Source organism: Galeopterus variegatus, unplaced genomic scaffold (genome assembly GCF_000696425.1).
Source record: "Galeopterus variegatus unplaced genomic scaffold, G_variegatus-3.0.2 Scaffold1585, whole genome shotgun sequence".
NCBI classification, from domain to species: Eukaryota; Metazoa; Chordata; class Mammalia; order Dermoptera; family Cynocephalidae; genus Galeopterus; species Galeopterus variegatus.
In genome coordinates, this window is record NW_007727696.1 from 288,952 (window position 1) to 311,451 (window position 22,500).

General features: G+C 36.4%; 1 protein-coding gene across 1 annotated transcript in view; it reads left to right on the forward strand.

The window, feature by feature from the left end:
• RUNX1T1 (runt-related transcription factor 1; translocated to, 1 (cyclin D-related)) overlaps positions 1-22,500 on the forward strand; it is a 141,247-nt gene that overhangs the window by 118,524 nt on the left and 223 nt on the right. Inside the window, exons 10-11 of the mRNA XM_008577831.1 lie at positions 6,031-6,119; positions 22,004-22,500. The exon at positions 22,004-22,500 is cut by the window's right edge and continues 223 nt beyond it. Coding sequence (XP_008576053.1) covers positions 6,031-6,119; positions 22,004-22,279 — 365 coding nt within the window. The 3' untranslated portion in view covers positions 22,280-22,500. The remainder of the gene's footprint in view (positions 1-6,030; positions 6,120-22,003) is intronic.

Genomic DNA, 22,500 nt, shown 5'->3' on the forward strand with positions numbered 1-22,500 from the left:
CTGAAGAGCAAATTAATGTGATCAGAATATCTACACTCCCACGTTTATTGCAGCTCTATTTTCAGTAGCCAACAGTTGGAACCAACCTAAGTATCTATCTGTGGATGACTGGATAAGGAAAATATGGTATATATACGCAGTAGAATACTTTGCCTTAAAAAAGAGTGAAATTCTGCCATTTGCAGCAACATGGATGAACTTAGAGAAAAATTATGTTAAGTGAAATAAATCAGGCACAGAAAGAGGAAAACCTCATGTCCTCACTTGTAAGTGGGAACTGAAAAAAAAAAAAGAAGAAAAAGAAAGGAAAAGAAAGAAATTCAAAAGGAGAGATCGGAACTGAGGCTGCCAGAGGTGGGAAAGGGAAAGAGGGAGGGAGGTTATTGAGAAATTGGTAAAGGGCCACAAAAAACGATTACATTGAATAATGTTGAAAATACTAATTATCCTGATTTGAGCATCCCATATTGTACACAGGTGTTGGTATCTACCCAGTATCCCACAGATATGCACAATTGTGTTTCAATTTTTTGACAAAAGAATAGATTCGATCAGTGAAGTGGAATTACTTTTATACATATAGATAGATATAGCAGTTGCTGGTTAGTGCTTCATATGTTCTGTTTGTCTGTGTCCCTGTAGTTCTTCTTTTCTCCTCTTTTTTTGTTCTTTCCTTTATCTCTCAGTATGCTATTCACATCACTTGCTTGGTTCCTGACATTTTTTTTTCCAGTTACTTTTTACTCACTTTGGACTGCTCTAGAATCTTTCTACACAGTTCATCTTGTATTTGCATGCTCTCTCTTTGTTTTGAAGAAGTCTTCTACATCATTAGAGAGGGTTAAAAAATTATCTAATGATGGCTGTGAGGCATTATATGTAATGTCAGGGACTGAGATAAAACTCTGAAGAGGCAAACATCTCTTTCTGTTTTTAAAAGACTTTTATAAGTGCATTTTTCCTTGTGTTTTTTTTTAACGTATGGGTATTGTGATGATGGCATGATAAATGTAGAAAGTTCCTTCGTGTATATATTGGTAAGGAAGGGTTTAGCTCTTGCCAGAGAGAGAAATGTTAGAAGTTTTTTTGTTTAAGTGGAATGGAAACTCGGTTGTTCATAAAAAGCTTAGTAATTCATGGGTTTGTTGAATTAGTACCGCCCCCTGTCCCAAGTAGGTTGGTGGAAGAATTAGTATTTTAAAATTTCTCTAGCTGGCAATTTTATGATTGTCATATGATTGAATTATAGAATTTCTTATTGCTATTTAAATCCTCAGGAAATCTAGCATGGAGGTTAAAAGTACAGATTCTAAGCAGAATGTCTGGATTTCAATTTCTGGTTCCTCTCCATACTAGTTTTGTAACCTTTGGTAAAACAGTTTCTGTGTGCCTCATCTGTAAAATGGGAATGATATATATTTTATAGGCATTTTTGTGAATATCAAATAAGTTAGTAGGTATAAAGCATATAGAACAGTGCCTGCCAATAGTAGATATAAATATTAGCTATTATTATTATTGTTCCTAATGTGTAATCTCGAAAAAAACTTTAAAGAATAGTGGTTTTTGCTTAGCATCCAGGCTTGTAAAATTATAGTGGATTCTTAGGATTTTTTTTTTTTTAAGCTAGAAAGTATTTCCAAGCAGTGATTTTTAGGTGGCTACTTTATTTAATAGGCATAGAAACTAGAAAAGAATTCTATCATTAATACAATAATTCTATTGTACCTTTGGGACTCTAATTCATAACATAATTAATGGCTGTAGAAAAATATTTTTCTTCCAACCAAAAAAATATTCTTCAACTTCTGTACTGTCTGAATATAAAAACCACAAACAAGTTATTCAGAATATAGCTGCACGTAAGTTTGGAGTTTTATACACTTGTATTGATTCCTTTAAATCACATCAGGAAATTGATCTCACAACCATTCGTCTGACTTCATAATGCACATGCCTGCTGTCCTTAAAAAGTCTACTGGATTTAACTGTCTTGGGTTAGAAGAGATGTGACTATTAGTTAAATATGTCCATCTTTTAAAACAAGAGATGTTTGCCTCCTGGAGTATTAGGTATGTTTATTGTAAAAAGTGGAAATCCTAAAGCAGTTGCTAGTTTCTAGTTTCGGTTTGGGCTCCTGAAATAAAGTGTTAAGATTTCTGAATTTATTATCCTTAAAAACAAAAATTAGTGGTGTTTGTAAAGATGAAGTCACCTAAGACTTCCTTTCTTTTGATGGTTTTTGTAATAAATATTATCATGATCATAGCCTCATTCTGCCCACTACAGGATGAAGGCTGTACCTAGGTGCTGCCAAGTTTTGAGCATTGCTGTCCTGGGTCATATGAGGTCACATTGGTTCTCCAAAGGCTATCAGCTCATCCCTTCATGTATATTGATGGCAGCCCTTGCTGTATCTAGTATCCAGTGGTCTCCATTCTGTCGTAAGTGTAGTGCATCTTCCATCACTTTCATACATCGTAGATTGTTCTTCTGTTCACATTCCTGACATTTTCTCCCACTCTGATTACGTCTCTGCTCTTCATAGATGTGCGTTATCTTCAGGAGGCTCCTTTCCTCCTCTTCCCCTTTTACCCTCAAGCAGTTTGTATCCTAAAGCAAGCTAAACTGAATTTGGAAGGAATTTTCTATAGTTTTTCTATCTTTCAGTAGTTATAAGTGTATACATGTTTCACATTTTAAACCATCTTGTATAGGCTTCTGTCTTTGTTTCTACCACTGCATTTTAGAACAGATATCTAGTTTTATAGCAACTGGTATTGTACATGTGGTTAAGACTTAATAGTTAAAAATTAGTTATTTTAGAATCCTAAAATCATAAAGTTCCAGGAGAGAAAGTGTCCCTTGTTCTAATGTTGGTCTATTTCAACATTTTTTTGTTTGTTTTTTAAGCTCAGTTTTGCTTATATGGATTCTGATATTGCTCCTGCTTAATCAGAAGAGGAGATATTACATGTATTTAGTCATTTGGGTTCTGTAGCTATTAAAGTAGTATTCATCAGGGTATCAATAGATTTCTGAGGAGTATACCTACTACCCATCACTCTATTCTTTTTGTTGGTAAATCTGTTATTCAGCAAGGACATAGTAACTTAGAACTGGAGAGGATATTATAAAATATGTAAATATAATGATTTGCCTTTAGATTCTTATATGTTGAAAAAAATTCTTTTAGAAAGTAGGTTAGGATTAAGAAACTTTTGCATGATTGGCTTTGGTTTTTCTATTGCATTTCTAGGTCAGGTGGAGTTTGGGTCTATGTGCATATGGCAATGAGTCATTGAGAAATTTGGGGAGATATAGTCAAGGTGAAACATTCACCTTTCCAGTGTGGTATATGTACCATCAAGATAGCTACTGTACAGTGTGTGGAAGGTTGATTGAGTCCTGCATGTTAACATTTGAGTAAATTTGGGGGCTATAAACATTTATGAGTGAGGTTAAGCAAAATTTATAAAAGTGTCATCTAAGAAATTTGAGGACTTTGCTACTAAGGACTAAGACAATGAACTGTTAGAAATAATTTCTATCCCCAAGTGACAAATATTCTGGGAGTTAAACAGTTACTTGCTGTATATTGCTTAATCTAAACTTTTTTAATGGTTTTGCTTTCTTTAAAGTTTTGTGCTATTTGGATTTAAATATTGGGGAAAAAAAAACTTTAAAGTGCTCTTTTCACCTTTGTTATTTGTAAGGAAATAAGTATAAATCCATTCTTACTGGACAACCTACTAAGTGATAATAATGATGATGATAATGAGGATAATAGCAAGTAACATCTAATGATGGTTTAGGTTGTGCCATGCCAAGCATGTCATAGGAAGTATCTCTTTCAATCCCCAGAGCAGTGTTCTCAAATTGGAGTAGAATTGTCTTCACTTAGTAGATGAGGCAGCTGACACATGGAGAAACTAACTTGCCCAGTGTCACGTGACTAGTAGTTGGCAAAGCAAGATTCACCTCCCCTGGGCCCTAGAAGGAACTCTTTTCTGCCTGTGCTGCCTGGGGCTTATAATTAGTATCTTTCATGTGTGAACTTTGGATGGCATAACATCACCATTCCTGTTCCTTATAACAATGACTGACCATTTATCAAAACAAATTTTATAAAAATAGATCTTTTCTTAACCCAATAAATGAAGAAAAATTTTTTTTTTGCTACTTTGGAGAAGGCAAGTTTTTTCTGTCTTCAGACTTTACAGCACTATTCTTATCTGATAAATTATGCTTAAGACAGTCATTTCTCCTTAAAAATTGTCTCTTTTTCAGTATATAACATGGCTAAATGTGAACTTGATTGCACTTTATTTCTTCTGGAAATAGTTATTGTGGTATGGAGGGAAATCTTGATAAATCTAAATAGCTATATCAAATTTCTTTTAAGTCACATATGCACCAAATAGTTTTATCTAGCTTTCTTTGCTTTAAGAATGAAAGTTACTTGAGTAAAAATGTTTTGTTTTTTGTCATTTACTTTATGTCATTTAGAAATGAATACACCCATGAGAATGCATGGCTATTTCCAGCCCATCTGATTATTATGTAGTCATGAGATTATAATGTATACTTTTAAAACTAAACTTTTTATATTTGGAATAATTTTAGATTTAAAGAAACATCGCCCAGATAGTACAGAGAGTTTCTATGTATCCTTCGCCAAGCTGTAGTAAACATTTACAAATTGAGATTACTTGGGGAAAGCTAGTGTTCTGGCCAGCTAATAATCTGTGTGCCCTACAAGGATTCAGAGCATTCAAATGTATTTAATGCACTCAAATATGATGCCCTAAACTTAGCTAAGTTGATTGTACTTTTCTTAAGTTTTGATATTCTGTAGCTCTATAATAAATGGGCTACTGGACTGAATTTCTTTTGACTCTCAATATACTATTAGATAAAGTATTGTTTAAAAAAATCAGTCTGTCACCTGACATTTCTTATACATGTAGAGAAAATTTCAGTTTTGCTTGAAATTTATCATGGATTGAATGATTATATTTTATAGATGTTGCAATGATTTTTTTTTCCTAAAAAAAAAAAAAAAAACCTTCTAAATACATAGAAACATTGAATATCTAATATGGAAGACATACACTGCATATTTTAGCTATGGAAGGCTGTATGCACCTTGTTTATTTTCAAGCATGTATAAAAAAATGTTTTATGTCATTTCTATGATCATATTATTTTGGATATTTTTGTTTCTTTTTGTTGGCTGGCCAGTATGGGTCTGAACCTTTGACTTTGGTACATGATTATGTTATTCTGGAAATTAGCATTCCTGTTATCAACTTTAGTACTAGTTGTTCTCTCAAACTTCTAAAATTTGACAAGCATAAGAAGCACAGAATTTAAAGTAGAACTTTATTTCTCTTTCTGGAAAGCACATACTAGTTCTATTTGGTCACTGAATGTCTCTGAGTCCATTCTAATGAGTCTTTCTTACTTCCACCTATGTCAAGTCCATCATATCTAATTTGTGTGAAAATTTTTAATGCTCAGTGAGAATTTTAAGAAGTAATTAAGTGTGAGAACTAGTTAGGCATAGAATAGGTCTCACTATTTATTGAATGGTGATAGAATGTGAGCTCTGTGGAAATTACATTACCCTAACATTTGATTTTTTTAACTCCCAATTTGACCCTTGACAGGAAAACTCCCACATACAATTTATTTTCTTTAACAAAATAAAATATACCTATAGAAATTCCCAGTGAGAGAGAGCTGGGAACAGTGTTCCCAAACATCATATTATATAATGAAATAAAGCTGCTTCAGCTTTGAACATACAAGGCAATTAGACCAATGACCTTTTGTTTTTCTTGGTCTCTGCTCACTGGCCTTGCTATTTTTGTGTATTTTCTAGAAGTGAAGTGTTCAGTCTCTTAAAAATTGCATTTTTGTAGAGAAGCCAAGAGAGTGGGCATTGCTTGCTTCCGCTTTGTGAAATGACACAACGTGCTTACAGTGCTCTCCTTCTCTCTCCACCCCCTTCCATCCTTTTCATAGATGCACATCGAGAATTCCTTCACAGGCCTGCATCTGGATATGTGCCAGAGGAGATCTGGAAGAAAGCTGGTAAGAATTGTTTAAAAACATGAGTTTCGTGTTCTGGCAGCTGTGTGCAGTTGTTAATGCAGTGATGTGAGGAATGACAGGAAAGGACTCTACTGCTAACAACAACAGCAACAAAAACAAAACAAAACAAAAAAACCCCACAAAACAAAACAAAAAAATCCTGGTTAATATTCTTAAAACAGGCCTGATTAGAACATGAAGTAGTTTTTAGTAGCATCTGCTAGTGCCACTGAATTGAGAGGTTGGCAATATTTGCCTTATACAACCCCTTTTTCTCAGGGGCCATAATGGTTTCAGGCCCCTAATTTGGCATAGGAGATAAGGAGATCTTAGCTTACATGTGACTTTTCTCTGATGAAAAAATATTCAGTGTCTTAGAAATTAAACTGCATACTTCAGCCTTTTCCTCTGCATTTAAAAAAAAAAAAAAATCCAAATCCAGTTGACTTGTTTAGGCACTCAAAGAATTTTTTGGTTACCATCAGCTTTTAAAATTGTTCTTTTGTGCTAATTAATATTCAGTGATCAGAGCTAAATTACTTTTGAAGTTAAATGACAAAGTTGCTATACTTCTATTTTTACCTTGCGTATACACTCTCTCTTTTTAAGGAGTATTGCTCTATATCTTGTAGTAGATTTAAAGCTTCTGATGACTTGTCGACTTGTTATAGGGCTTACAGAAGTTCAAATCTGTCAGAATCTTGGTGTAACACCAGCTGACAAAAACATTTATAAAAAACAATTCATTTAGATAAAGCATAAACCTGTTCCAGTAGTTAAAGATGACGTGAAAAACATACTGTGGCTTTGAGCTGCTGTAACTCCAGCTGTTAAAATAGTTTGTCTATTTGAGTTGCATAATTGGGAAATGTTATTTCTGCAAAGAGTCAAATGGGTATAGGGCTGGCAACACTAATCAAAGAATCAGAGGAAAGGGTTTTTGTTGTTTTGTTCTACAAAATATTTCTCTTTGGGTTTTGATTTGACTCAGCTGTGTTTGTAGTTCTGTGCAACTTGCTGACTCTCTGCTCACTTGTATCTTGTCCAAGTATTTTATATAAACTTTCTAAGAAATACCTGTCTTTGTAAGAGTGATAATGAGTTTTAAAATCCGATTGTATTCTAGGGTTAATAGCTTAGAAAAAGAACCAGAAAGTTCTCTTGTATGTCCAGTATGCAAATTAGATAGGTCCAGTCAGCCTAAGGTTAAAATATATATGTTGTTCAGCTGTATAGTGTTCAGCTTTACAGTAATAGTCATGTGGTCTTCTTAAACTGTTAAAAATATGCTGGGTGTCACCTACCTGAAAAAGAGATGCTACATCTTCCTTCTGACCATTTTTTTTCATTTTTAATCTGCTGGTACAACTTATTTCAATAAGAGGTACAAAGAATTGTCATTTTGGACAGCAGAAAGATGACTTTTTATGTTGAGGGGAGAGTGTTTTTCGTTGCATTTTCCTTACTTATGTGTATTTAAGTTAAATTCTTGATTGTTCATAAAGAAAAATTGACAGTAAGGTCTTGTGTACTCCAAATTCTTTCTGTGCTATTATCTGCTCAAGTCTTTGTGTGACTGCTATTAAGTGAGAGCAGATTTTTCTGAATATACACCACCTTTGTTGGAAAGTCAACTTGAATAGCTGTGCACAAAGGAAGCCCTACCATAAATGAGAAGCAATTGGAAGCAGATTCACAACTGCACTATGTATTTTCCACTTAATCAGCTTCTTTTTCCTACTTGACATGTTGTAATCTATTGAATCTACCATTATTTTTCTTCACTGTTTTGTTGGTTTATGAACCCGATTCTGGATGTGCTTTAGGTTTTGGGGACTTAGAAGTGAAAGAACAATATTTGTTTCTGTTGTGTCTATAGACTCTTTATCTTTTATTTATTTATATTTATAAAGGGTTAAACTTTATCAAGGAAATGTTTGGATTATATTTTAGATGTGTCTATCATCTATATTAGGTCTTCAATCTAAATATGACTTGGTAGTGTTGCAGATTAAATTCTTATTCTTCTCACAGTGATATCTACAATCTGCTTCATAAGAACAGTTTGGGAATAGTTTTCTGTGGATGGATGCTAAATTTTAAGGAGTGTGTTGAATCCCTAAAGTATGGATGACAGTTTCATCTGGAAATCTCCAATAACTGCTTATAATATTTATCTTCACAGGCTTCTTAAAAGGCATTTGTAGTGTTCAGAGTGTCAAGGCATTCAACATGGTGAAAACACCAAGGGCAGAATGTGACATCTGCACTCAGCTTGTGACAATTTGAAAGCTTTTTTCCTAGGATTCTAAAATTGGCTGCAGGCAATTTTTTTTTTTTTAAACAAAAAAACCCAATATGTGTGCCTTTGCAATGAAAGTATTATACATTGTCTTTGTGGCAAAAGATAAGGAAAGTTTAAGGCATTTGAAAAATACCAAAAGGGCAGAACTCTCAAAGTTTGTTGTGGTATAAACCAGTACATCCTTTTTCATAGAAAATTATAATTACAAAAAGTATATCCTGTGCTTGAAAGTACATTATATAGTCTTTTTTGCACCTTTTTTTTTTTTTTTTTGGAATGACTTTAAATGTACAAAACCTGCAAAAAATAGTCCAAAAAATTCCTTCATACCTTTCACCGAGATTTCCCTATTTTACTGTGTTTAGTATCTTGCTGTCTCTTTTTCTCTCTCTTTCTCTTTTTCCCTCCTTTTCTTTCTCCGAAAAAATATATATATATATACGTGTATATGTATGTATATATGTATACCCATTTGAGAATAAGCTTAAGATGTAATGTCCCTTTACACTAAATGTTACAGAGTGTGTTTCCTAAGAACAAGGATATTCTCTTTCATAACTTCAGTACAGCTACCAAAGTCAGGACATTACATTGATACAATACTGTTATTTCATCTACAGACCCTATGCAAACTTTTCACATTGCTCCAATAATACAGTATAATAACAATGCACATTTTTAAAGATTAAAAATGCTAAAAAATGAAGGCCACATCAGTTTTCCTCTGAAAGTATTCTAAAAAGCAACAGCAAAGATAACAAACACACTCCAAAGTTACAAAGGGTTTTTATAGAACTGGGAAAAAATCTAACGTAGAGATTGTTTTAAAATTGCAACTGAATGTTTTTTTCAGTATATTTCTTCTCAAACGATCAGAGAATGTTTGCAGTTGGTAATAAATATTCAAGCACCTTGCACATGTCCTACCAATTCTCTTTGCTGATCTGTATATGCCTGTGGGATTAGAAAAGGAATGCATAATTTAAATATAAATTGCCTGATTTGCATATACAATTAGTCAAGCTACAGCTTTGATCGTAAGCAAAAATTATTGTCCTATATTACCACTCAGATAGAATTTTAATTCACCTTGAATATTCAAACTAAATTAGACCCTGGCTGTATAGTTAGAAGGACGGTGCTTCCCTGGTGCCCCAAGTTGGTTATGATAGGGTCATAAAGGCACCTTTTCACCTCCTGCAGATAGAATTTTAATTCACCTTGAATATTCAAACTAAATTAGACCCTGGCTGTATAGTTAGAAGGACAGTGCTTCCCTGGTGCCCCAAGTTGGTTATGATAGGGTCATAAAGGCACCTTTTCACCTCCTGGTGAAGATGCTTTTAGGTCTGTCTGCAATACTCTGATTCTATCCGAGTTTTGAATGCATATCCTAAAGCAGCCACCAAAAGATTAACATATTTTAGTTAATATTTCCAGTCTGGATGTTTCCCTTATATTTTAGTTTATAAGAACTAGCAGACAGTAATTGTAAATGAATATACTTCAGAAATAATGCTGTGGAAACCAGAGAGGCTACAGAAGTCATGACATTTAACTACCAGTAGAGAGCTTCTGATGATTTTCAAGTCATGGACTATGGATGTGTGAAATAAACCACAGAAATTTAAGAAACCATATGAGTACTTGCATCTCTTACATTTTTAATCTACAGTAAAACATTTTTATTAGGAATCTATGTTTTTAATTAAACAGAACATTTAATTAAGGTGCTTTTTAAGTGGGTGAAACAATTAAGTGCAAACACTTGAATGAAACATGTCATAATTAGTTTTAATAGAGTGTTAATTGGGACTAGGTTTGCCAAGTTAATAATTACTGCTTATTAAATTTTCAATTAATCATTGTCATTTTGCTTTGAATAAAGATGAAAATTAGATAAACTAATTCAAGGGGAGGATTTTTTTCCTTGTTAATTAGAAGAGTTAATTTTTTTTAATGGAAATTACTTCCTTTAGTTGTCAATCTTCTGTTGTACATTAGTTGAATCTTAGCACCCTTTCTATAGCCTTTGACACCTTACAGGTTTGTAGTCAGGCCTGACTACAAACCTGCAAGGTGATTCAGTTATGTTTGTCTACTGCAACAGTTGTTTATTCAAAACCATTGTATATATTTGATGTAGATAGACAACAGCTTAAAATTTAGAAATGAGAAGATGATTTTTTAAAATCATATTTTTAATTAAAGACCTATAAGAAAAACTCTTTGCCAAAAAAAGGACTTTTAATATGTTTAGTTAGTAAGAGATTATCGTGAAATTTGCCTAAGTTCCGTGCACTGTTTACGGACTCAAAACCCAGCTCTGTGTGTGTGTGTGTGTGTGAGAGAGAGAGAGAGAGAGCGCATATGTTTATGGTTTCTTTCTAATAGCAGAATTTAATAAGAAATCCACTGTGTAAGCTTTGGTCTCCAAAGACATATTGTATGCCTGGGATCAAAATCACTTCCTTAGCTATTGGTCCTAAAGTTCAATACTTAAACAATGTTTGCATCAACTAAATATTCCTAAGAGATCTTGTGCATAGTCTGTATTTCCACATTATTTGTGATAACCACTATGAAGGTCATTTCATAGCATAACATTGCTATCAGAGGTAATATTATTTAGCATTATTATAGTATGCTAATTCCCTCACATACACACACACATACCCTAAATGACTCAAGGATCTGGGAAGTAACTAAAACACAATATCTAACAGAATGCTTTTTAAAATATAGCTTAAAATCAGAGCAACATAGTAATGCTCCACGTTAATTAATATAGCATTGTTATCCTCAACGCCAAAGAAACTTTAGATGAAAGGCTACAATTAGCTAGTCTCACTAAGCTGAACTCTCAAAGGCATGAACTGATAAATCAATAGTCTGCTACAATATATATCTATAATTTGTGAGTGAGAGTAAGTATTTAATTTGTACCAGGCTTTTCTGTAGATGAAAGACGCTGCGGGAATCACTTGATGCCTAGAGTTTCTATTTAATGTGTAGCAGATGAATAACAAGGGGACAAAAGGAATTGATTTTCAACATTTGAAAGTTTCTCAGGAAAAGAGGGACAAAGGAAAGTTTATCTACCCTTTAACTGCTGACTTTTCCATTGTTGAATTAATCTGGACATAAATTCAATTTTATTGGCAGCTTGAGGCTTAAATATATGACTTTGTTTTGTGTTTTTTATGTTTTTATTATAAAATCTTACTATCTTCTGAAGAGGATGTGTACAAGTTGGTAACATTGTGAGGCACACTTATTATTAAAATGTTTTCACTTTCACATGAACATTTTAGAGCTGTTATGTATGTTAAGAGAATTTTGTAGGTCACTAAATTCTAAAGAGGTGTCTAGGAAGAAACTGTGAATTAAGTCTTTGTATTCAGGCAATAAAATGCTGTATTCCTTCAGTATCTATAAACTTTGTGTTTTTATTCCTAAAACCTATCCAGAAACATATGATCTTGACACCTATATTTTGCATTATAAAAATGTGGCATATTAAATAGCTGTAATAACTAGTAGATATAATTAAATAACCTATGTATGAATGATCTTTTGTAGTAATTGTTTTTTTCCTTTTTGGGTCTCCTAAGGGAACCGATCTTAAATATAGCACTACCCTTGTCTTTGGTGACACTTTCCCAAGAAGTGTAAAGCAGACTATGCTAGGAGAAAAAGTTTGGAATTCAAAGGGCCAAATTTAATTCCTGGTTCCAGCTCTTACAATTCTGAGTTTTAGAGAAAGCCGCTGAATCTCTAAAAGCTTTTGTCTTATCATGATATGAAGATGAGTGAAAGTATCTTCTATAGTGGCTAGAACCTTGAGACATGATCATTTGTCCTGTTACAGGTAAGGAAACTTACCGGGCTAAAGTTGAGAAAGCCGCTGAATCTCTAAAAGCTTTTGTCTTATCATGATATGAAGATGAGTGAAAGTATCTTCTATAGTGTCTAGAACCTTGAGACATGATCATTTGTCCTGTTACAGGTAAGGAAACTTACCGGGCTAAAGTTACACTGGTGGGAAATTGCAGTCTAAACTGGAACTCACAGCATGCTGTCAGTATGTATATTGTTTCATAAGGATCTTTTTATAAAGATCGTTAAGTTAATTTTTGGATGCAGATAAAGAAAGGCAGCTTAAGTCTGGTTTCTTACCTTTCTTCTCTTTAAACTGCAAGACCACTTTTGAGACTTGGGGAAGAGTCAGTTTCTTAAAGGATTAAGACTCTCTTCTCCAAAAGTAAAGTAGATAACTTCCTGAGACTAGGAGAGCCAAAGATGGAAGAAATATTTTATTCAAATAAAGCTGAGACTACTCTGGATTTGCACATAAGTCTATACACACATACTGTAAAAGTTTGAGGACTTGAAAAAAAGGAAAGGGTAACCTATTAACAAACCCTAAATTAATTGTGTTGATTCCAGGGGGAGAGGGAGGGGGGGAAAGGAGCAATTGGTAAAGGGACACGAAAATCACCTACATTGTATATTGATAAATTTAAAAAAATTTTTAAAATTCCTAAATTAATTTTTTAAACTGTGTTTAGAAATTAATAGGCATTCTTTGAAATATATTTTGTGACCTGCCTAGGGCAGTTTGTTATTTGATACATGTAACTATAAATTATCACATTCATTTATTCATTTATTCTTTCAAGAACAAATGATTGAGCTGCTATTCTCTATAAGGGACTGGGCTAGCACTGAGGATACAGTGGTCCCTGCTTCATGTTGACTGTAATTCACTGGAGGGGCCAAATAACTAAATTATAAGAGTCATAAAGTCATAATGAAGTTTAGTGTGCAAGCTTCTGGGAAAAAGTTTATCTGATACTTAATGATAATCAGGAACTGGTCAGCAGCTGTCCTCCATGCCTATCCAACTGCCTGTCTTCCCTCTTCTTCCCTGGTTTGGGGCTGATAAGGGTTTTGGGAAGGATCACTCAGACTGCAGCATGGCAGGAGACCAGAGGCAATGAAGGAGGGACCGTTGCATTTCAGGAGGGAGATGGTGGGATGAGGATAGTTGGTAGGGGTGCTGAGAGTGGGGAAGATTGGATGTGGTGGTTGGATACACATGCATAGAATAGGCAAAACATGGAGATTGATTAACTATCAAGAAAGAAGAGGAAATCATGGACATACAGGGTTTGGAATATACACATCAGGTGATCTTACTTGAACCACCTTCAAAAACTTGCTGGCTTTCATCTACCCAGGGTGTGTGTGGGGTAATGTGGAAGCTAACCTTTGCTCACTTTTTGTGCATAAAGAATGCTAGTTAAAACACTTAAAAGCTCAAATCAATTATTTAATCCAACTAGATAGACAAATCTTCTCTGTGGACTAGAAAGAGTAACCAGAGCACAGAAGCTTAAATAGTTCATCCTATCCAATGTGAAAACCAGGACAGTGTACTGTAAAGTAGGGTGCAGGGCGATCATTCATCCCAGCTTAAGTGGGACAGCCCCAGTCTACACCTGTTGTCCCCATGTAATTATTAATAGTGTCCCAATTCACTCTCCAAGTGTCTTGGTTTGGACGATAAGTTATATGGTCGCACCACTTAGAGGCAATATCCAGTAGATTATAGGATCATCTTTTTCTATCACAGCTCAGAGGAAATTGGGTGTGGCAGAAAGAACCCAACGGGAGGACCCAGAAGACCTGAATTCTGGTCCCAGCTCAGCTACCATCTCAGGGACTCTTGGGTGATTTACTTTATTCCTGTTAGCTTCCATTTCTTCTTAAGGAATGAGGTCTTGTTCACTTACCTTACATAGTTGTTTTTAAAAAAGGTTTTTTACATCAACATTTTAATTTGTAGTTGTTTTGAGAACTATAATACAAGGCATCATTATCTGCTCATATTTCCTACTCCTTTATCACAATACATACTAAACTTTACTGACTGAAACATTCTTTCCTCCCTTTCCTTCTTATTTGAAGCCACTTCCTATTCTATCTCTCCTCTTCATAGGGACTTTAAGAAAGCACCTGGGCTTCAGGATGAGAAGACCAGAGAGTTCTAGGCCTGGCTTGGCTGTTGATAGGCGGCTTCTGAGCTGCTTGTATTAAGTACAGATATCTCTAAATTCTTCTCTCTGTGATTTCTAATTTAGCCTTCCTCTTTCTACCTCAGTTTTCACATGTGCAAAATGGAGCTAATGATACCCATTCTGCTTAGAAAAACCATTGGTTCTGAAAGGTTGGCAGTAAAAAGAAAAGTTTCAGGAGGAGAAGAGAAGAATTGAAAACTGTTAATTTCAGATTCCAGCAGGAAGAAAGTACAGAGGCAGGAATAAATAACTCATAGGTATTATTCATGAAGGGCGGAGGGCTGTAGAATTTGTCATCCAAACTGGGGCACCTTTCAGGGTAAACTAAGGTGCTCTTTCTGGAATAGGTCAGTCTGGTAAACCAGGCCATCCTAGGCATATGGGAATTCATGGTCAGTAGAGTTATTGGGGGCTGCATAGTTTGTTTTGCCTGAGATGAAGTAGAAGGGCGACAATGAGTGTTTAACCCTCTACCAGGAGTGGTACAAAGTCCCTCTGTATGTTAGCTCATTTTCTTCACAGATCACCTCTGAAGAGTAGATAGTGTTTTCTTCATTTTGCAGGTAAAAAAAAACACAAAACAAAACTGAGTCTGGAGGTGTTAAGCCACTTGCTGAGCATCTCAGTCTGTAAGTGTGAGCTCGTCCTCAGTCCAGGTTGCCTGGCTCTCAGGCCACCTTCTTTAATAGCCACATGGCAATAGTGATATATATATATTTTTTTCCTGATGGAGTATTAGTCTATTTCTTCATTGGACTTCCTTCAGTTTATTTCTACCTAGTTTTCTAACTTTGCTTGGGTTTTGTATTACTCCATGTCTGTTGCTTATAACAAAATACACGGAACTGGGTGATTTATTAAAAACACGAAATTTATTGCCTACAGTTTCTGAGGCTGGGAAGTCCAAAGTCCAGGAAACACAGCTGGTGAGGTTCTTGGTGGTGGCTTTACAACAACGCAGGGGTCTCACATGACAGGAATTGGCTGAGCAGAGAGAGGGACACACTCTTCCCGCTTCCCTTTTAAAGCCCTCACAACCACGCCCCTGACCAGCATTATTAATCTATTCACTACTGCGTGGTCCTACAATGCAATCACCTTTTCAAGGCCTCACCTTTCAATTACCAGAATAGGATTTCCCACCCTCTTAACAGTCACAGTGGGGACCAAGCTTCCAGCACATTAAACTTTGGGGGGACAAATTTAATTCATAATAGGTTTATAGGCAAATAATTGTTATTACTGATAGTTAGAATGACACCAAACTTGGGGCAGACACCTAAGCAATGTGATACTTTCTGTACTTTTTACTGTGTATTATATATTTCACTAAGAATGTAATGCCAGCATTAGTGTAAATCAAAAAAGAAACTCAATTCAGTCTTCTTAAACTGTTTTATTTTGTCCATGTTCATTTCCATTTCTTATCTGTGAACATATATGGTTTTTTTTCAGTGAACACTGTCAGATTGGAGCTATTTCCAAAGAAACTTCAACAGCTCTTCTTTGGATCCACAACTTGTTCTAGCTTAGGTGATTGAAGCAAGTAACTGGAAATAAACATAAAAAAAAGAAAATAAATAATTGTACTGTTCCAATAGTTTTGAGCTTTAAGCCGCCAAAGTGATATTTTTTCCCCAGATTAAAACAGCCTTTATTCATTATTCTTATATAAGTGCAGAACTGCACAGTTATATCAAAGCTGGGCAGATTTGTGGCATTTAGGCAGAAACACTGATCAGATCTTTACATTTTATATTTCTGGAACCTGCTAAGCCCTGATAGTGTGAGCACATCACTCAGAGATTTACCTTCAGCACTCCTTCTAGAATTAGTGGAATCAATGGCAGAGGAATCTGTGCAGTGTAGCCCAAACTGTAGAAATGCCACCTGTGTAGACTCTGAATAGAATGTGGTTACCAGACAGGACCCTCACAGCATGGGCCTCACAATCTGATCAGACCGATTGATTACCACAAGAAATTGGAGCTCTCAGAGCATGAGCTATGATGCTGTGTAACAGTAAGATTTTTTTTTGTTTTATGTATTAAAATGTCAGCTATTGATTCTGTAGATCTCCATGGTGTGGTGGACAGAACAGTGAGCTTGGAAAGATTTTGAGATTCTCACCTTGGACCTTTGGTTTTCTCATCTGCAAAATTGGGATAATGTTGATGGGGCCTTGTTTGCAAGCTGGTTGAGAGGTGGTTGAGATGAGTAGAAGTACTTCATAAAAACGTCGTCTTACAAATGAGCCATATATCTGTGTAAGGAGGAAAGGGAGAGAAGGAAAACCAGTTAAGAAATGGCTCTAAATAGGAAGAGCAGCAAGGGAATTTGAGTAGTGACTGAGAGATTGGAAAGGAAAGTGGAGACCACAGAAGTGAAGCTTGTGGGGTTTGGCACTGAGAGGTTGCAGGGGCTAAAGAACAAGGAGGTTGCAGTAAAATGGCAAAGTCTTGGTCCTGAGTTATGCCGATGACAAAATGGACAGCACCAGAGTTGGGCTTGGGGAATACTGCTTTAGAGGAGCACGTAAATGGTGCTGCATACAGAACAGGCAGTGGAAAGCATGAGAGCACAGCCCAGGAAGGAGGTGAGGGTGGAGAAACAGGTTGGAGAGCCGTTTCTTACGGCTGATAGTTGAAACCACCAGATCTGACAAGAGAGAGCGTAGGGAGGAAAGGATATTTCTTTATGGCAGCTCCCCCCACTCCCTTCCAAATATTTAGTGGGAAATGAATGAACAGAAAAGGTAGTTATGGTGTTAGAGAAAATAATATCTCGGAAACCAAAATTAGAGGGAATGTCAACAAGGAGCATTTAAAAAGGAGGAATGGGGAAGGGATCAGTAGTTGTGAATCTTCAGAAAGTCTGAGGACAGTGAGGATGGGAAAAAAGTAATTGGTCGCTAATGAAGTGTAAGTGACGTGACTATTGATCTTTTCCTGTAGCTGTCAGTGCCTGTGGGTGAAGGCACTTAATTTCGGAAGGACCGGGCACTCACTAATTCTAAGAGTTGTCAGGTGCTGGGTCTGGAGCAAGGATTGTATCTGCTCTTGCGTTCTTGCAGCCAGTGTCAACAGGAGGAGGTGGTGTGAGTATGTGCCATTCACTCAGTGCCTGCTGAACATTAGGCGCTATGCTCAGCACCAGTACAATCATGAGTAACCCTGCAGGTATTGTTCCTGCGTTACAGCTGCTGTTGCTCCCACAGGCTAAGTAACTTGCTTGTAGTTCTGAAGCCACTAAGTGATGAAATTGGAAATGAAACACAGGTTGGCCTACCTCTGAAGCCATTTCCATTGCATACCATGACACCTTGTCTTTGGTACTTCCAACTTCCTGGTCCAACCTCTGTCCACTTTCAGGAGGGAAGTGCCCTTCTAACCTGTTCCTGCCACAGCAGGATCTAAGAAAAGATCTGGACTTGACATGGGTGGCATTTTGGAAGAGTATTTTATCTGCAGTCCAAACACCTGGGCGAATCAAAATGTAGCTATGTAATTTCATGTATTTGTAACTTTTGACAAGTTTTTTTTACTGTGGAAGTTATTTGTTCTTGGGGCCTCAGTTTCCTAAGCTGCAAAATGTATGGGAAAGTTTTAAACTGTCAAGTGCAATGCAAGTATAAGATGTGATTTTAGTGTGAATTTAAGTCAATGTGTTGCCCTCTGTAGAGTTTCTTTTTAATGTTTTAAGAGTTCTCATTACTACTTACAATTATTCCACTTAAATTTAATGAACATCAATTTTGTGCAAGGATTTCTGCAGTATTATAGGTGTGTAAGACCTGGAGAGACTTAAAGTAATTCAGAAGAAAACATTTTGTCTCTGAGAAACAGATTTTTCAACAGTAAGAACCTGAAGGGATATATTTTGCCAGCAGGACAGAAAGGCCATTCTCTGGTGTATCTAAAGTAACAAGATAAAGGAAATAACTTTTTTCTTAGGGACAAAGAAAATTGCTGATAGGAAACGAAGTATCAAAAATCTGTGATATGCAGCTTTGGCATTTGAAACCTTTAATCTATCATCTCTATTTACATATATAGCCTTTTATTTGGTATATTTAGCCAAAGGGAGGTTTGTGTTCAGCCTCAAATTCTTCATCGGAGTCACAGCCTGACTTTAGTCAGTTGTCTTGTTCTCATTTTTCAGATGGGGAAGAAAATATTCTTTGTGCCAAAAAGGGAACAGTATTACCACAAGTAAGGGAGAACTATAAAGTGCTATGAGCTTTAGAAATGAAATTTGTTATGAAATGGTATTTGTGAACCTACTACACTATTGTGGTCATTTCAGTCACTAGTATCACTCCTGAGAGGAAGAAATAAGCAAAATCAAACAAATAAATAAAACAACTATCAGAAAATAGTAGCCTGAACATAAAAAGCACACATTGAAAAATGTAAACTTAGATTAAGCCTTTGACTGCCTTTATCTCTGCCTTTATGGATATACTTCTGGGTGTTAGACACAATTTGCAGTTTCTACCTTTGTGAACAGAAGAAAGTTTAGAAACTTAATCCAAATTAGAGTACTCACAGGATCCTACACCTTCCACTGTTCCCAGAATTGTGACTGTTCAGAGGCAAGTGTCAGGCATCAGTCTTGCAGGTACAGATTAGCCAACAGGAAATTCCGTAGGACCATCCAAGAGAAATATAATAATAGAAATGGATTTTTCAGTTTCCTAATGAGCTCTTAAAAAGGAATATGCACTTTGGAAGTTTCCTACACATTTATTGCAAGGCATTGTCAAGAGCAATAAAAATATGGAGGGTTTTTTTTTTCCTTTCTACCAGATCATTTAAATTGTTCTTTGTACCTTCCTATAGCTGAAGTTTGTTTTTCTCCCAGTGTTGGGTGGTAAATGAATAGGATCAAACAAGTTCAGAATGAAACTGGAGGTAAAACTAGCCAGAACCCTTAAATCCTGGATCAGAACCAGGCAATGCTATGCAAGAAGCCTCAATTCCCAGCAGCTTCATGATCCAAAACATCTGTTTCTGTATTTGGCACAATTCCACTTTTTTATTTGTAAAATTGTTCCCATCTTTGAAAACACTTTAGAAAAGAAGTCCCCATTCTGTCTCCTCTTTCCATTCCCCAGCACATGCATTTGTAATTACCTGGTTTAGTCTGTGTGTTTAATCAGTTTAAATTGAGAATGTTGTGTACATCTGATTTTAATCTGAAGGAGCCATTGAGTATTGGGCAGTTACCACCCTTGTGTCTGCCAAAATATGCCTCTGCCAAAAAGCGGATAGGACTCACACCAGGGTATTTCCCAAAGAAGCCACTTGACTCAGATTAGATGTTTAATTTCCTTAAAATATTGTTTTGGATTTGGGTCTCTGTTCTCTAATTGGGATTTTCTGATGTAATTTAGGAATATTGCTTATTTGCTGAGTTTGTTCCAGGATCCAGCTGGCATTATTCTAAAAGCTTAAATCTCACTCTGAGTGCTGAGTGTCATACCTCACTGCTTTGAAGGGTGGGCCAGAACCACATTTATTGACGTCTTTGTGGAAGCATTATACATGCAGTGCAATTAAATTAATTTTTAGAAGAGCTTGTAGTTATGGTCACAAAGCCTCTGATCGAGAGGTTCACATTTTTTGAGGTATTTTCTTACGTTGCAGTAGAAACAACCTTGGTTTTAGTACTGATTATTCGTTTTAATTTTATTTTTACTTATGACATTGACATATCAACCAGGTTTCTAGATTTCCTCGGCTATGTTCACTTAAAACACCACCCACTGGCCAGAGTTCGAGATGTTTTGTTTTTCTTTGTTGGGTCATATTTTCTGAATGGTAAAGAAATAAGAACATAGAGCTGAACTCTAAAAGTTTTAAACCAGAGTCCTTGAGTTTAAAGGTTTGAAAGCTTCTATGAGGCATTCTATTTGTTAGCAAAGCTAGTATGACTGCTAAAAATTCCCTTGCACACCCTGCACAGTGGTGAAGCTATACTCATCAGGGTGATGAGCTGATGTTCCACAGGGATATTTTATTCAGGCTTATGAGCCTGCCCTGAGCCACAAAACCAGTGTGCTGAAAGCAAAACAAATGTAGAGAACACAGCAGGGAGATTTGGAATAGCTATATGTCAGGGCTTTAAAATCTATTTTAATTGTGGCATAACCACATATCATTGGCTGGTTAGCATTGCCAGGTTGTAATCAGAAGTTTCCTTTGCAAGAAAACAATCAAAACCAATGAAGATAAAGAATAAAAAGTTGAGTGGCGTAATGCTAAGATCACTTGATATAGCAGTTCACAATGGGATTGGTCTTGCCAAAGGAACTGGAAACATGTAAACGTACATGGAAATTAAGTTTGGCTTTCTGAGATTCCGCCTCCTCCTGAAAGGGCCTCTGAAGGCATTATCACAGTGAGTCTCCTTCCCATTTCTCTTTTGTTTTCTAGGATCTGTCTTCCACAGGTGCTTTTCTGTCCTAGTATATCCATGCTCTGATTCATGATAGGTTCATCTTAAAGTTTAAATCTCAGAGGCAACCTCATTTTGCTTTTCTCTTGCCTCACAAAACACCACCCTACACTGGCTGCAGACTTACTGGAGTCAGAGTTTTGTTCTCACTCACAGATGAGTCCAAGTTCCCTCTACTTTTCTGACTTCCTAGAGTTGCCAAGACACAGAGGAGCTCCATCAGCTGGAAAGTATCGTATGCAAATAGAAGTATCATTTACCCAGTTTTAGTATTTCTTATTTTTCAAGGCCACATTAGGCTAAGTCTGATTCATTTCACTAATATTAAGCACCTGCTATGTATCAGGCATTCTTCTGGGTGCCTAGGATATTTCAGAGAAAAAGCAAACCAAGAATCCTGCCCTCCAGGGAGCTGAGGTAAGGGGGATTGTTTGAAGACGGTCTTAGCATCTGGGCGTAAGGTGTACTAAGTAACCGCAGTGGGAAGAACTAAATGTGTGGAGAGGCCAAAGAGCCTTGCCTCTTCCACCTGTCTGTGATAAAGCAGGGAGTGACATCCTTTACCTGCTCCATTATATTTCTTTGAATCCAGTATAGGGTTCTGGTAGTTCCTTTGTGATTCCTGTTGGTATTTAGAAGGAAGAATCTTCTGCCCAGAGTGATATATTTGTGTCTGACCATCATGGTATTGGTATTAGAAGGGGGGAAAAAAGAAAAAAACAGTAGCACTTGCTAGTTAGCATGGGTGAATGGAGAATTTAGATACAAAGATAGCCAAACCTAAAAGGATTTCATGGTAAAAAGTGACAGGGTCTTCAACCACTTTCTTAGGTAATAGCAAAGGAATAGTTGTTGGCAGAAAGGTTGGGATGATCATTACACCAGAACCTGCATCTTCCATGTGGTTAGTATGTGTTCACACACATGCACCTGGATTTTCATTCTGATTGCACAGTTCTTGAAAATAAGGGTACAGCACCACCTAGCATAGTTATCAGACTTTTGCCTTGACAGTGTGTTAATTTGGGATCTTGCTTGCTTCTGCCATCTCTTTTAGAGTTGCTGGAATTGCGGCCGGAAAGCAAGTGAAACCTGCAGCGGCTGTAACACAGCCCGCTACTGTGGCTCATTTTGCCAGCACAAAGACTGGGAGAAGCACCACCACATCTGTGGACAGACCTTGCAGGCCCAGCAGCAAGGAGACACGCCCGCTGTCAGCTCCTCTGTCACACCCAACAGCGGGGCCGGGAGCCCGATGGACACACCACCAGCAGCCACTCCGAGGTCGACCACCCCGGGGACCCCTTCCACCATAGAGACAACTCCTCGCTAGACGTGAACTCAGAACTGTCAGAGGAGGAAAGACAACACAACCAACATGAAACCAATTCCTCATCCTCAGATGCTCAAAGTTGTTTTTTTTTGTTTGTTTGTTTGTTTATAGATGAATTATCCTATTTCAGTACTTCAGCAAGAGAGAGAACCTAACTGTATCTTGAGGTGGTAGTAAGACACAGAGGGCCAGTAACGGGTCATAATGACTTATTGTGGATA